At 40.2% G+C, this 17,568-nt stretch overlaps 1 protein-coding gene across 1 annotated transcript; it reads left to right on the plus strand.

Moving 5' to 3' along the window:
* The first annotated feature begins 6,464 nt into the window (after positions 1–6,464).
* Positions 6,465–16,543, plus strand: gabrr2a (gamma-aminobutyric acid type A receptor subunit rho2a). Its single transcript, XM_067242905.1, has 9 exons — positions 6,465–6,763; positions 7,642–7,748; positions 13,368–13,435; positions 13,820–14,043; positions 14,872–14,954; positions 15,204–15,344; positions 15,451–15,603; positions 15,725–15,933; positions 16,214–16,543. Exons 1-9 carry the CDS (start codon positions 6,636–6,638, stop codon positions 16,541–16,543), a joined length of 1,443 nt encoding a protein of 480 aa, XP_067099006.1. The 5' UTR covers positions 6,465–6,635.
* Positions 16,544–17,568: the final 1,025 nt, after the last annotated feature.

Consider the following 17,568-nt stretch of genomic DNA (forward strand, 5'->3'; position numbering starts at 1 on the left):
CTCCTCACTGGACAGCAGTGTGTGTGTAGTCGCCTGCTCTACAATGTGTTACGTAAGACAATTTGATGTTTAGAATTATAATCCCCCCTTGCTGGGCCGAAAGCTTCCCATCTGCTAGCTCCCGGCTTTTCCTGTCGGTTCAGCGGACGGTTCGTTGTTACAACATGGCGGGACGAGACGGGACTAAAATATGATGCAGGCCAAGTAAACCCTAACAAGTAAACAAATAAACCATGTCTTTCTTTGCTTCACGAGCTTCAGATCCATGGAATGGTGTGAGGCGCTCAGTGCTGTCACAGTGAACGCAGCTGCAGAGAGTGAAGAGCAGTTTAGATGTTTTCTCCATATAGGTTTCAGTGCTCCAGAGGAGCCCTGATCAAGTGCAGAGAGTGGAATGTCACCCACCCAGGATGGGGGATGGTGCAATGGTAGAGATGTTTTTGCTTTATTGTGTGTGTGTGTGTGTGTTACACATATGTGTGTGCACAAGTGCAGTTGTGAGGATTCACCAGGTTATTTCTGAAACTGTCAGAATATAAAGATAGTCCTAGATCACACAAACACCATGTGTACAGTGTGATACTTGACTGGATGTAAAACGAAAGTTCGGCACCTTTCAGAATGCTAAAACAAATGCAATCCAAAATGGAAGAGTTTCCATGCAACTAGAAAACGATGATCAAATCAAACAGGTGTTCATTTCATTTGCTGTCTGGGGAAGGTTTAGCAACACAAACAAATGTCAATTTGAGCAACACGTACTGTTCAACCCCAACCATTTAAGCAAGTAAGATGTTGTTTCCTTTTAATAGACAGCTCCTTGAATCTGATCACCAAAATACCATTGAGAATATGCACAAACCTAAATCTGCTGCTGTACTTTTTATTTGCGTTATTACATCACATTGGTTAAATGTGTTTGCTACATAAATGAAAGGTAAATGTAATGTATTGTATATTATGGATCTATTGGATATGACTGAAGCATCTATTGTATGAACATTGTGGATGCTATCTTGAACATCAATATATGATCTGTTGGTTTGAAACGTAATGTGCCATGCAGATTTTCCACTTCACTGTGTCTTTTGCTCTAAACCTTGTTTCAACACCCATTGAGCTGAAGTAACACACTGCAGTGTTTCAGTCTGTTCTAGGTTGGATATATATGTGGATTTATGGACCAGTAAACACATCATCTTACCCAGGATTAAAAGATCAGATTACAGTCATCAATAGTTGCAATCAACAGATGTTTGTGTTTGTTGCATGTGCCAAAGGTCAAGATGAACTATTACTCTGCAACCATTACCAGTTGTGTCTTACATGCATCAAAGCAGAACTGCCAAAGTAGAGGAACATGTATCATATAGATAGTTTGGTACTTGATAGATTGCTAATTACTCTGCACATGAGTTACACATAACAACACTCTTACGGAATCAGTAACGGCACTCAACCCCAAGAGAAGTGTTACTATGGGTGCTTGGGTTGGGTCTCTAGCATCAGATTAGGCTCTTCTACAGCCCTTTTTATTGTTTTGGATAGACATACTAGCTTTATGTGGATTTGGTTTGGCTGGAGCTGGAGCTGGAATCCACATAAAGCTAGTATGTCTATCCATAACAGTGATCTATTATTACGTGCAGATCAACAACTTAAATACATAATTTTGATTACGATAAATGTATGTTGTCATCATTTAAATCTAAATCTTTTTTGTTTGGTCTTTTGTGATCAGAGCACATTTTGTGTCAACTACTTCACGGTATACTTCACAGCAAGGGTCGATTTCACAGTGGTGTGATTGCACAGATAGCATGACTTATTGTTATTGATCTCATACGCACTGAGGACTTTTGACTCATAATCGAAAACGATGAAAAAGATATCCACTCTGCAATAGGAGTGGATATCTCCCAAATAATTTACCCATCATCAAATTCATTTAAAAATTTATATAATATCTTTGATTGTGCACATATTGTCATGTATATTGAGTATTGCACTCAAGTCAGAAGTACTGAGAAGTCATATAAAGTAAAGACATCACAGACAGAACAGCATATTCTATGAACTAATCAGTCATGACATATCCAACATGTATTTGTGAGATGCACTGTAAAATCTTGTAATTCATACATAGTAGTGTAAATGTTTGTTTTTTTTGCCCACCAGTGGGCATGCATCAGATGAGAATTCCCCAGATTTCAACCCACACAAACAGAGACTGTTTATTCCCCAGATACACAAGCCAGCCGACTCTTCCAGGCCCTTGGTGTTGTCTTCCAAATTCTAATGTAGCCTAAAGATAAAGTATCACTTTTGAGCCAGTCTTTCTGCTGATCCAGCAACAAGTGAAAATGTTTTACAAAAAGCTTTAAGGCTTTGATGAATAACAGTGGATTGAAGAAATGTCTACGAGTTCCATATGGAGCACAAAGAGCAGTGTTAAGAGGATATAACAGAATTATAAACACAAACACATGATGAACACAGAAAATAAGAACACAACAATAAAAGGATGCAATAGTGATGAAACTGTCCTGAAAAAAACATGACTTTTTCAGAGACCTAACGTGCTTATGAATGCTCAAGTGGCTGTTGACTGTGGTGTGATTGCAACTAGACATCAAGTGCATATTTGAAGAGATATGTCCAGAAGTCTGCATCGGCACTGAAAATTCCTCCTTTCATCATCAGAACTCCCTTAGAACGGCGGATGTGTAATTTCGCACATTACCCTCAAAAGATGAATCGAAAACGCTTTGTTCATGCAATTACTTGTGCTCGGAGGGGAATTGTCGACCAAATATGGAGGAACAAAACAATAGGTGTCTGTAGCTCTGTTGAAAGAGTATGCTTACAACACCAAGGCTGTAGGTTCGACTCATGCTGTAACTGAGTTTGAGATGAGCACATTCGTATTAGAAATATGCTGCCAGAGAGTTCTGCTATCATTGAAAGTTTCATTGTCAATCTAATCTCATATTATAAGAGAGGTGCATTCACTTAGACCCGTCGATATTTTCAATATACAGAAAAAAGTATCACATATTGATCATGACTGAGATGTTAAAAACTGCTTTTTATCTGCTGCTTACGTTTCTGCTGCTTATTTGTGTATACCTGATGGACTGTTGACACACTGTTGTGTAATTTACAGTTTGGCAACTAGTGTAAATTGGGGTAAATTGGATGGCATTATACGGAGCTGATCCCTGTTTTAGGATATTGTATTATTTAATGCAATAAAATGTTTTTAATCCCACTACCATATGGGCTGGCCTACAGTTTTCTTATCTCTGGGATGCATCCTGTTTCCATGGTTTACTTTCAAACAGGTGCCATTTTCCAATTTTAACCCATGGAGTCATTGTAGTGCTAACCCTGTCCGTGCCAACAGAGCTATATCAACAGCACCTCTAGTTTTAAAAGAGGTATTTACACTTAGTTTATAACCATGTATACTGGGTCTCTAAGAACAAACGGCACACAAAGGAGGGGAAAGCTTGGGGTAGTGCTTACATTTTGATGGGCAGGGGCTGTTCATTTGGGTTAAGTGTGAAACTGTGACATAACCTTCTTATACCTGTACATTCCCCATGTTATTTCTTTTTTAACAAAGACATTAATTAAATATGATGATTCTTAGGTGCACAGAGAGCATTGCAGATAAGGATACCAGCAACACAAGTTTCAAATGCCCATCTGTAGCCGGTGTATGGTGAAACTCACTCGGCAAGGGCACAACCTTTGTTCTCTCACATACATATTATTTATTTATTTTTTTTGCCCCCCTAAAACTCAGTCAATATTTGGCCTACATAGACAACCTAGGTGTCAAAAGTTTCGTCTTGGTAGCGATTGAGTTGCTTCTATTGGAATTTACGTTCCGTTGCATGGTTTAGGCTCAAGTTAAGTTTTTGTGGCGAAAAGTGAAGCTAACGGTGGCTAATTTGCTAGCCACAGTCACTGACGTTACTAACGTCACTACGTCACTAACGTCACGAAAACACGCGTGACTACCTTTGGCAGAACATTCGTTTCGCATCTGTTAACTTGGGGGATAGCTAGGCTAACTATAGCTTTACTGCAAGGCAGCTAATTTGCTAGCCACAGTCACTGACGTTACTAACGTCACTACGTCACTAACGTCACGAAAACACGCGTGACTATCTTTGGCAGAACATTCGTTTCGCATCTGTTAACCTGGGGGATAGCTAGGCTAACTATAGCTTTACTGCAAGGCAGCTGCAGAAACGCCACAAGCAAAGAGGCCAGGGTGATAACTATTTACTCATTTTGCTTTGTGATATGACACACAATTGTGATGTGTAATGTACAATATAAGCTGATATTATTAAGGAAGTACATCTACTTTCGGAAACAGTAGTCTACTATTTCACTGAAGTATTAGCATCATGACATTAGCCTGTGTTGCCCGGGCAACACATACTACAGTGGTCTATGATGTATCTGTTTTCAATCGTTAAAATAAACATTCCTCACATATACATTTTCGTTGTAGGATTTATTATGACATTAGATTACAAGTAAACGATTTGTGGGTGAAATTATCATTACCTGTGGTTTCAATCCAGTGTATCACTGCAACGCAGTAGCCTACGCGAAACACTACAAGCTACGCGAGACACTACAAGCTACACAGCTGTTTAGGAAGTCAAACGGCGACAGAACATGTTCGGCACTCCCCTTACTAAAATCAAAAGTCTATCTAACTACTAACCTGAACTTCATTGCCACAGCCTAAACTTTGTCAATCTGTTCATGAAAATAATTAATTTCAGCCTAAACCGTACAACGGAACGTTAAATCCAATTCAACCAACGCAATCGCTACCAAGACGAACACAGCAGTAGTCTAGTACTGTACCGTAGTAGTACAATTTAACGGGGCAGCTTCTCCACACGGCTATATCGCATTTTGCGTTGTTACTGACAATGATCGCTACCAGCGAGCTTTTTCTGAATGAGCGATTTTACACTAAATAAATGTCAAGCTTATTTACGTTTTTCGGGGCATATTTTCAGTTAGCAGATGGTACTGTTTGAATCGCGATTCCATCTTCTACTGCCGGTAACGTCGTAGAATAATCTTCAAAGGGGGTTCTTTATTAATGAATGAATGCAATGAGTAGGCTAAATGCATGAAAATATCACGAGAAGGGAAAAACTTAAAAGGACGTTTAAGTCATAGAGATTAGGTCCATTTTTACACCGGTCTGCCAAATGTATTGAGGCTGCCTCTTGCAGGGGAAATGAGAAGACATCTATTTCATTCTACACTTCACTCGTATTTTCAGTTGTAAATGAGCAGCAAAAAAACATTGGCACGATACCTTGCAAGAGCACGTCTATGCACATCTTCCTTAAGAGCGGGGATCAATAGGTTATCAAATAAATCACTGTTCACAGTTTTATAGACTGTATATTTGTAGTCTATGTGCAATTTAGTTTTGTTTTCTCTGTGGAAAGTGGATTGTTTATTCATTTTACTCACAGGACTGACAGCAATATTGCTGGCTAAAGTAGCCTAACTGACTGGATTTCTCCTCGTTTAATTTGGGGAGGCCAGACCAACTTTTACGTAACGCCTCCTTAAGCGGCATTGGCGTGAGTCCAGCTCAGAAGCTGTCTACCAATGACAGAGGGTGACTGCGGGCGTGGAGCACTGCGAGAATTGCAGCGAAATCCCGGATAACCTGCATTTCTAGGGGGCTACAGAGTGGGCGCAGTGAGTGGGAGCAAAACACATCAAACTACACCATCTGCTGCTTCTGCGCGCTCACGAGGTCATGATTCCTCGGGATATGCTCTCCTGCAGGTCTGTGCTTGAAACCCCCTGCAGTTCCAACAGCGCCCACTTCCCAGCATGGAGTCCGTAGCCCCGCCGTGGAGGTCCCGCAGGCAACTGCAGGCTGTCGAGAGGATTGGCGACTCTGAGAGAATACCTAATGACAACCATTCCGCTCAATGTTGAAAAATGTAATAGCAACAAGTTGATGAGTCTTGATATAATAAGCCTATTCTACAAGTGTCTACGTTGGTCTGCAGTTCATTAAGTAATGAAAGAAATGTTAAATGAGTTGATACGATGAGATTTTGGTAAACAGGTTACGTGTTTCAAGACACTTCCCACTCGAATACGCACAAAATCGGCTATTATCAAGAGAAGGGGAAGTTTTTTTTTTTGTTCTTGTTTTTTTTTGCAGCCCTGCACTGAACATTGAGTTGTACTTACTTAGGCTACTTGTAGTCTAATCCCCACAAAAATGTTCAAGCATGTGATTATGGACAGTGAGACTCGGAGCTTTATCTCCGAGTGCGCGCTTAGCAGTGATGACCAACCATTGTGGTTGGGAACTACTGGACGCCTCCAAACAACTGTGCAGTTGCTAACCAGTGGCCAATGGCAACTGGAAGCGGTTAGGAGTGTAGGATCACAAACGGTGGTATTCAAATCGTAGCCTATATGAAGATGGCAATGAATTACGAAGCACACCATGCGCACGGATTCCTTTGAACAAATATGCGCTGGTTTTTCAAGACAACGGAGCATGGGCAGAGAGGTGCTTACGGACTTGTTTGTGGAAGTCGAAGCTTGAGCGCATAATGCCGGGTTTAACTAAACCGCTGATTTCGACTTTGCTTCTTTGTATCGTCTTTACCGGGGAATGCCGTAGGCACGGACATCGTGTGAGGAGATGGACTGGAACCGTGGAGAACCAAAAGCATGGGACGTAAGTGTGCGTGCACTGTTGGCTTTCAAAATCCAGAAGATTAAGGACAAAAATTTAGAATTATTTCATTTGACACTTTATTATAGCCTACGTTTTTATGTGAATGTTGTGCATGAAATTATGAAATCAACAACTAAAAATATTGTACAATAAAGTGATCACAACAACTGAAGCTGTATTTGAAAATGTGTAATTTACCATATACGAGCGGTATTATGTACGACCCTGGCGTTACATTGTGTAAGTAAACCCTGAATGATAAACTGTAAAATCATGATGATGGCGATGATGATTGTGATGATGATTTTTAGTTACTATCTAAGATATATGAACAAATTGGCCCAATGACGCAAGGCCACTAAACAGACTGATGTCATGAGCAGGGAAGACTAAATAGGACTCGCCTACTGGGGGTTCAGATTCACCATGACCCAGACGGCGAGAAGAGTGCCTTTGTTTGTCAATAGCTGGTCTTGGCAATTGGCTGGCATGTCTTTATCGCGACTAGATAGCCACGTGTCGCAGGCACGTTCAGCCCATCTGTCAGCGGAGTTAAAGGCCTACAATCGTCAGGTGGTATAGAAAGCGTACAACGGAGCTTTCATAAAGAGTGACGTGAATCCACATTATGAATGAATGCCACATGCAGTAGTCTAGATCTATTTGGGCCACGAATTATTTGGGGTTTACAAAACGCGTACTTTTGCGGCACTTTCTCCACAGGAAGTTTTAGCCACTGATTAATGTTACACAAATAAATTGCGTGTTGGATGATAGGCCTACTACCTCCAAAAACGTCAGCAGTGTTGCTGCTATCAAGTCGAATTAATTGTCAATTATTGGCATTAATTATGACAGGTGTTGTCTTCTCCCAACAGTTCATTGTCAAAGAAGCCTCCAGATGTGACGAAATCTCGGAAGCTGAAGACAGAGCAGCTGCTGAAAGTAGATGATCATGATTTCACCATGAGACCAGCATTCGGAGGTATGTTTGGTTTTTAATGTCACTCGAGTCAAACAGACAAACACAATGAAAAAAACACCAGCGTGAGCCGGCATACATAAGTGCATGCACACGCACACACTCTCCTTTCCGTGAGTAATGAGAAGTAGGATGGTGTAGTTTATAATGTGAAGTTTGTAATGATTCTAGTGATCTTCTATCACCACATTCTTGGCCCCAGTGCTACTTCAATCTGTTTCTAAATTCATTTCTGTCACCCCACTAACAGCAGTTAACATTTGACTGCTCCGTTATCAGGGAGAGTCAATTTAACATTCAGCAATTCAAAATGTTATAGCATCAGAATTCAGATGGATTTTTCTACTCTACCTTCTTGGGCTATTTTTTCTAAATTGTCACCACCCTACAGATCGTCAGACAGACCTATACACTGCAGCCCATTGTAGTTGTTTGTGCAGTACTACAGTAGGCTGACTGGAATCACAATTGTGTTTTGTGTAGAGAGTACAGACAGAAGTCGGCTTGCCATAAATGTCATTGTTCTAGGCTCAAGCTGTGCTTCTGGAAAGGCTGTGAACCAGTGTTTGAAATCGGAGGACTATCAAGTCATATCACTCAATGAGTTCAGATGAGCTACAGCTCAAGGATAACATATTGTGTTGTTGTGCTTACAAAGTTCAACTTCCCAGTTGGGAAATCCTCTGCAAACTCATAATCCAACTTGGTAGAGCAAATTCTTTTATGCTGTTTTGAGGTGCTATTAAGTGAACGCCAACGCTAGCTTACCCAAAAAAATTAAATAAAGAAAAGAATGAACAAGTGTGTTTTTTTTGTTTGATGTTCTTCTGAGCATGTTCCTTGTTTGGAGCAGCTGACGAAAGTGTGTCATTGTTTTGAGTGTCTCTGCCTGTGACAGCATTGGGTCTATAAACTGCAGGGGGTCACAGCGCAACGGGCTGTAAATAGCCTGAGTAAAACTATAAACAATTTCTCCAAAAAATAATGCATACATGGACCCAAACACATTACTTTGAAAAGCTTACACAGAACACAGACAGGAGAGAGTGCAGATGTGCCTGTTGTACTGCATGACAGCTACAGTGGACCAGTTTAACATGCAAACTACAGTGAAGAAAACGTTCTTGGCTCCGCTCGCTCAAGATGAGGTGTTCTCTGTCCGACTAGGACTGAATTTTAAAGTGAAGCCTTCTGGGAAGTGTAAAGCTTATGTATGCATGTCATGGGGCACTATCTTGTCTGTATGTGTGTGTAATGTCACATGCACACCAACACATACATTACAGGTGGATCTGTGGAATAAGCCGCAGGAAAGGGCTGACTCTTGCTAATGCATGGGTGTACTATTACTCTTAATCCTGGCTAAGATAACACATTAAGCTTTTTGTTAATCAATGCCTAAAGAAGTATCCCCGGGATAATTTATAGTATGTATATAGAGAGATAAGCAAGCACAATTCTGATATGTTTACTAGGCATTAAAGTGGTGGTGTACTTTTCAGAATTGTTTTATTTTAGGGATTTATTGGGCTTTAAAGTTCGAATGTCAGGTCGACTCACACAACATATTATTACTAGCCAGAGATGATTTTACCCAAAGCAATGTAGGCATTAAATAAAATTGCTTTTGGAGAAATGTTAGGAGAATGTTGATTGTGAGTCTTGAAAGAGTACCAGGGTCTAGCCGGGATTTTGGTTCATACAAATAATAAAACAGCCTGCTGGGAATGGCCTTAACATCAGTTTGATGTTTGGTCTGAAGATTCAATTACCAGATAGTATCATGAAACTCCTTACTTCAAAGGAATGCACCCATTCACCTCCAGTCATTTAGGGCCAAATGAAAAGCTTGCTGTACTGTGTATGTGGAGATATTTGATTTCTGACTGGCAGGAGATCCTGTAGTTCATGACATGCATTTGCCAATGCAAAACATTATGAATGCCAAAGCCAAGGCCAATGGCCCCAACCAAGCACCACAGTGACGTGCTGCATCCAAGGTGTGCCGTCAGGAGGACAACCTGGGCTATTACAATTCTCTGCAGGGATGCACCAATTATCGGCCAGCAATTGGTATCGGCAGATTATTGGCAAAACATTTATTAATCAGTATTAAAAATTAAAAATTACTTGCGACCCATTGAGGTGTCTGAAAAGGCTTCATGCTAACCCTAACCCCATAATAGTACGTTTTTCATGTGTCAATGACAGTTAATGTAATGGAAGACTCCTTTGTTGTAAAACGAGAACTCAATAAAAACAATTCAGGTGGACATATTTTAAAGTTTCGGATCAGGACAACAGAATTTCCACTTGTAATAGATGTTACAGAAATGTCAAAACGTTGGTATCGGCATTGGCCAATAATGTTATATGAACACCTTTGGCTTTGGCTAACCCATCCATCCGTGAATACTGATTAAAGCTTTAGCAACAAAACAAACAAAGTTAGGTTGAAGCTTGCTACTGTAGCATAGTGTTTTGACTACAATTATGTTAGCCTGGCATAGCCTAGAGTAGCCTAGCTGTTAGCAGACGATGATATAGAGCCCAGAGGTTTCTCTGTGTGACTGCATGGATTAGCACATGCACCAATCCTCAGTCTGGGTGGGGGCTGCCAACAGCTGTTATGCTCTGTACACACTGCAGACTGGATACTCGCTCAGTTATTAATATCAATGAAAAAGTATGGGTCACCAATAAATTCATCCATTGATTTAGAATTATATAATTCATAATTGTTTATGTAACCAAGTTGAGGCGTTTTTCATTAGAAATCCGTCCCACCTGCACCCTGAGATTGCTTGCGTTTTGGTGTTGTAGCTGGCTAAAAAGGTGTTCATGAGAAGTGGTCAATTGAGCTTGTCATCCAGGGTATCTAAGGTAGAAACCTGGGTACTGCAAGTACAGGAGGAAGCGATACTTTCCACCAAAGCAGTGACACCTGCAGACACACAAGATTTACTCCAATTGTTTTTAGGTTTTAGGTCTAAGACATTAAACCTGTAATTGCTATTGATTAATACTTCAAATATTTGCATTGGTCTACCTATCTAGTCGACCCCTCCACAACTCATAACATTATAATGAATGCGTGTAACACCCAAGAGTCATTGGGCATTGGGGGGTTATTAAAGACTTCTTACAGCAATGTTTGTGTTAACTTTCAGAGGATTAAGTGTGCTTGAAGTGAATCTCTGTATCCAATTCAGTCCTTCAACACGAGGCCAGTTGGTTTCAAAAACTATGGTTAAAAGGTGGACTAACGGCTACTATTCATTGAACTGAAAACCTAATGAATATAGCACTTCAGAGTCTTCATGCCCCCTCAGTCAATAAAGAGTCCCATAGACATGATTTGTATATAATTTACTATATATATAATATACATGTTAAGTCAAGTGGGAATGTCAATATTATGAGCTCTTGATTCATTCATTCTCAAATCGTATTAATTATTTAAGATTAAGCATCTCCTTTCATTTCAAATTGACAGTAGATAGTCTTATGCTGGAAGTTTTATACTCCTGGTAATAACCATCTACTCGTTCTACAAAGCCATTTTATTTGCATGGTAGTTTACACTGGCAAGATGGAAATATCACTCTGAAAAGAGAACAGTTTATTGACAACTTCACACCAGAAACAATTGATTTAACTTAAGTAAAGGTCAGTATAGAGATTTGGGGCAATTCCCACCAAGGTCAATGTAATTACACACACTGTTACTGACACTGGGGTGTGCTGATTCAAAATATATAGTATTTATTGCACCACAGGAGGTTCACATCCCTATAAGAGAGCAAGAGAGTATGTATATTTATACATACTGTATTTATATTTATTCATAAGTAAAACTTGAAAATGCACCTATCATGGACTTCTTTCATGTTTCTCTAACATTCCAGAAGGGTAACTGGATATTAATCCATTGAATAAGGGATATTACTCAACCAATTAATACAAAAATTCCAGAGGGAAATTCTAATGGCATTTATAGAGCCTATGTGAGAGAATCATAGATTTATCCATGGGAGATGTATGAATACAATAAAAACATTGTGTAAGACCTTCTGTTGTGTAATAGAACATGTAATTCTCATTGAAGCTTCCACACTCTGCCATTGACCATAGCATGTATTGAATATTTATGGGTTAACAGGAATTTGTTGCAGCAGTATTCCTTTCACAACATGACACACACCAAATAATACCATATACATAAAGCATACCATATGCTGAAGGCTACTTAAAGGGATTGACAAGAATTGCTATCACGCAGTTATTGAACCATCTTCCTATTAATATACATTTACCATTTCATAACATGGATACACTGGACTAGAAAATTGACAACCCACATAAAGTGTATGAACATCCAACATTTTGATAGTCTATCATTTTCCCATAGCCATTTCTTATAATTGTATATGTGCTTCAGATGTAAATTAGAGAGTAGATGTGTTTGCCAAGTGTTCAATCTTTAATGTCGCTGTTTTTTATTCACTGGTGCAAAATGGGAAATGGCATCATGTCACAAAGCACTTAGCCTGTAATTGCTTCCACTTAAAAGTTAATAGGCGTATCTTCCATTTGCCAATGTGAGCAACTTTGATATTTCATTATTGTACAGATGCTTTGATTGATAGTGAAGACATAGTAAAAAAAAAAGAGGATTTTTTTACATGCAGTATTTAAGCTTCAAAGACAGCAAAGAGATTTCAACCTCCCTTAGAAACATATGTTAGTGGATATTTTCTCCAAGAATGTACAGTATTAATTTCAGTGTGACGACAGATTTGAGTGGTTTTCTCAGATAGTGATAGCTTGTGTCATTGTCAAAGCAATTGAAGAGTAATCCCAAACTGTCGACATATACATCCCTTCGCCACTCCTAGACTCTGATCTCAGAACTCTAATCTAGCATTCAGCATCTTCATTAATCTCTTTGGATTACAGACTCCAGAGATAAGTGAAGTAAAGTGGTACAAATCGTGTGTAGAACATCAAATCCGAGACCTGTGTTATCTATGTGTTGATGCACACCCTTGTAGATGCGCTTTGTAAGAGGGTCAGTGCTGTTATCCTCATTCCACTAAGGTTGAGAGTGATTAGTGGTGTAGGGATGGATCAAGATGAACTTCCCAGACCAGTGTCAGAGATAGGAATACTTTGAATGGTATTTAACCAAGGCTTGTGTGTGGACTTTGATTTAGAATTTGCTTAGGGATTAAAGTGTTACATCAGCACCCCCTTTGGGTTGAGCAACAGCACTGCAAACTATTAAGCTCAAAATGACCCAGAGGTTTTGGGTGCTTGGCTGCCCTACTTTGTTGAGCTCAAATGCTTACTGTGTTCACATGTGTAATTTGAAGTGGTCCCTTGCTCCTAGACAGCTTAATTGGCAAGAACATTGGCCTAGAGTCTACACAAAAAGTGTAGAAGTGGGTCAAATACATGGCCAAAAAAGTGTTCACTCGAAGTGGGGCAAATGTAAGCCCTTTATGGGCGCTGAATACCAAAATGGTTCCCACTCAGTATCCATCTATTATCCATCAATGTTATGTTCATTATATATCAGTTATGTCACAGTTCTTTTAAATGTGTGCTGTCATTTTCCAGGCCCCGCTATCCCCGTTGGAGTGGACGTTCAAGTAGAAAGCTTGGACAGTATCTCTGAAGTAGATATGGTAAGAAAAGAAACATAATTTGTCTTGTGAGCAATGTGAACATGATAGCATGTATCGTATAAAATAAATACATAAGTATTATTATTTATTTTTTTATTCCCCCGTGATTTAATATAAGATGTTGGGAAAGCTTTTGTTTACCAGACAGATGGCCATAATTATGTCCATCACCCACTGTCTGGTGTTACATAATGATAAAGGACAGGAAAAAGGGATAAAGGAGAATAAAAACAAGCTTGAATAGAGTGCAAAGAGAGGAATCATTTGCTGGTAGATTTAGTGCTCCACATGTGCTAAACACTGCTCTGTGATGTAGACTTAATGTCAAATTGTTGGGTTTTGGTAACTGATTGAAACCCCTCCCTTTCTACTTCTCTCCAATAGGACTTTACCATGACCTTGTACCTGCGACACTATTGGAAGGACGAGCGCTTGTCCTTCACCAGCACCACCAACAAGAGCATGACCTTTGATGGGCGGCTGGTGAAAAAGATCTGGGTTCCTGATGTGTTCTTCGTCCACTCCAAGCGTTCCTTCATCCATGACACCACCACAGAGAACATCATGTTGAGGGTGTTTCCTGACGGACATGTCCTCTACAGCCTCAGGTGGGTTTGGGTCAGCGTGTGTTTATGTGTCTGTATGTGTGCCAAATAGAGGTAGGGCTGATGTGTCTGCAGTACAATACACAGCTAACTGCATGTATAGTTTCTGTACAATTGCAACACTACTGGAATGACAATCTAATCAAATCAATGTTCAAATGACAACCCCATTCAAGTTTAAAATACGTGAATACTTGTTCCCCCAAGCCTTTATGTAAGCCTATACTAATAAAAGGCTTGATACAGGAAGTAGGCTGTCACCCCTCATTTGCATTTTGCTTCCATGTTAAAATTAGAAACATCTGTCTGGAAAGGTTTTGATGCCATGAAAAAAATAAGTAAATTGGGCCTTAGTGTGGTCTACTTCCAGTATAAAGACTGATCTTTTTACATTGTACTGTTCAAATAACTAAAATAATTGTCCCAGACAAAGTTATCTGAAATGACGTAATCTTACGAGTTACTATCGGTAAAAGTGGCCCCATTCTTTTCTGTCAGGCTGCATTGCAGGGGTCACTGTTGTATCATTGGAAGCTATCCAAATCCCAATCAGGGACACCAGATAGACACAAACTTGATTTGATGTTTTAAAAATCAATGCGGTAAAAGAACATTGCATTCAGCAAAAAGTCCAGCCTACAACTGCTCTTAGCCAAAAACGAAAACGTGACTGGTTTAATACAAAAACCCATTCATATATTAATAACAATGTTATTTTCTACTTAGGCCATTGTTGACAAAAGGATGTAGATTATATGGTGTCACGCTACCAATTACTTCTACAGTATGGTCTGTGTGGTATAATGGATCTCTGTTGTTCCTTATGGACAGGGTGACAGTAACGGCAGCCTGTAATATGGACTTTAGCCGTTTTCCTCTGGACTCCCAGAGCTGCTCCTTGGAGCTTGAGAGCTGTGAGTGTTGACTGTTTGTACTATACATGAACCCCACAAAGTTGGTGATATGTCAACCATTAAGACTCATTTATAGGAACAAACTAACAAATAAAACCACTTGTATACCTTCCTACTGAATCACGTACATTTATGTTAACACGTCATTTTCATTTTTCAGTAACTCTCTTTTAACAGTGTGTACAAAGAGTCAGCCATAACAGTCAGTAATGGTCTCTTTTTTTTTGGGGGGGGGGGGGTGTCCTCTAGACGCCTATACGGACGAGGATCTAATGTTGTACTGGAAGAGCGGGGATGAATCTCTGAGCACGGATGATAAGATCTCTCTATCTCAGTTCCTCATCCAGAAGTTCCATACCACTTCACGCCTAGCCTTCTACAGCAGCACTGGTATACCCGCTTGACAGCCACCAAACTTGTGGGTGGGGTGGGAGGTTAAAAACTGTCGAATGGAAGGAAAGGGTCAATCATTTGACATCAAAATGTTTCTGTCCAGGTTGGTACAACCGTCTGTACATCAACTTCACCCTGCGGCGCCACATCTTCTTCTTCCTGCTCCAGACCTACTTTCCCGCCACCCTCATGGTCATGCTGTCCTGGGTGTCCTTCTGGATCGATCGCAGGGCCGTGCCTGCCAGAGTCTCCCTGGGTATGATCATTGTTGTCCAGCAGGATCCATACTATAGCGTCACTACAGCAGACTTTGGTAGAGTACTGTGTGATGTTTGCTGCTTTTGTTCTTTACCTCCCCCCTCTCTCTCGTGGTCCAGGTATAACCACCGTGCTGACCATGTCCACCATCATCACTGGCGTCAACGCTTCCATGCCCAGGGTCTCTTACATTAAAGCTGTGGACATCTACTTGTGGGTCAGCTTTGTGTTTGTCTTCCTTTCTGTGTTGGAGTACGCTGCTGTCAACTACCTGTCCACCGTTCAAGACCGGCGAGAACGCAAGCTACGAGAGCGAGCTAGGTCACAGGTAATGCTCTTGAGAGCTAGATTACATGTAACGACATGTCAGTCTTTCTTTCTCCGAGTGTAAACTTTTTGATGTACAGTGTAATAAAATTGTCTGTCCACGTTTTATGCAAATATAGTTTTCTGGGCTTCTGTAAAATTGTGGACCTCACAACAATATGTCAGCTTGAACCTCGCATTTTTTCATTGTACAAGCAGATTGCCGGATATTCAGTTTTGTTCTATGCCTTTCATCTCCATAGCCTATTTCCTTTTTTTCTCCTGTTCTTTCATTTGTCCAGTCTATACCCTGCACCTGTGGCATGTCGCAGACACGCACCATGATGCTGGATGGCACCTACAGCGAGGCTGATACCAACAGCCTGGCAGGCTACACTGAGGACCCTATGGTGCCTGAGGAGGAGCCGGAGGAGATGCATGAGGTCTCTGAGAAACCAGAGCACATGGTTGTCCACTTATCTGTGAGCAGTGAATCAACCACTACCAAGAAGAAAGGCATACGGGCCCTGAACATCATTCAAAACACTCATGCAATTGACAAGTACTCTAGAATGTTATTCCCTGGATCCTACATCTTCTTTAATCTCATCTATTGGTCCGTTTACTGCTGAGAGAGATGTTTAATACTGTAAAGAGCTGAGGGGAGTTGAAAAAGAATAACGTTATAAGGACATTTTGGGATGCAAGACCAACAGTACGTTGAAGAAGAAACATTAATTAATCTTGGTGGTGATGCTGAGAACACACACAGTCATTTAGGAGTGTCCACATTGAATGGATAATCTGAATTTACACAGACGATTGTACGAACGTTTTGGAGTCAAGTTCAATGTTGCATGGACAAGGACCCAGTTTCAAACCTTTCGTACTTAAGGAAGTTGAAGGCTTCTGTTTGGCACAGACTTTTAATATAAAAATAAATTCACACTCCAGTATCTGTAGTTTTAGACAAGATAAATTTTCAGTTTTCAGTTTTTGCACTGTTCTGTTTGGAAAACCAGTAGAGGATGTCTAAGGATCTCTCCTAGAGTTTTCTACATTCTGTGAAGGCGTTTATGAATGCAGTGACAACATCTCCTACTTAACCAAGTGAAAAAGACAAAGACTGCCAGCTAAATTGTTCAACCGCTGTTGCTATTGTGAATTTCTTGCCGTGACTGAGTAAGCTTTGCAAAATGGTATCACGTAGTGTTTAAAAGCTATTTTGTCCATACTGCTATTAATCTCTGAGTACTGTCAGTTTGTCGTTTAACCGGTGATTTATATAAAGCATTGTTGTTTGCTTTGTGTTCAAGTCTATTTGGCCACATCACCAGTCTATTTCAGTGCAGTGTTTGACAGAAGGGTGTGCACTAACTCTCTTCATGTGGGAAAAGGTGAAGATCACCAAATAGTGATGTAATTATGTAATGTAAGTAATGTACTATAACGTGTTTGCGGATCACTGCTTGTTTCCTGCAGTGGTAAAAAGCTGTTAAATCCTTAATTTGGTTCTCTGCTTTAACAAAATAGTAAAGAAACTGTATGCGTACACTTACCACTACCAAAATACTGTCCAGTCAGTTTCAAGCATGTTTGTAGCTGGATAAATTACGTTTGTGACATTCTACAAATGAATGTACTTTAAGCACACGAA

The sequence above is a fragment of the Osmerus mordax genome, chromosome 9, assembly GCF_038355195.1.
Source record: "Osmerus mordax isolate fOsmMor3 chromosome 9, fOsmMor3.pri, whole genome shotgun sequence".
Taxonomy (NCBI): domain Eukaryota; kingdom Metazoa; phylum Chordata; class Actinopteri; order Osmeriformes; family Osmeridae; genus Osmerus; species Osmerus mordax.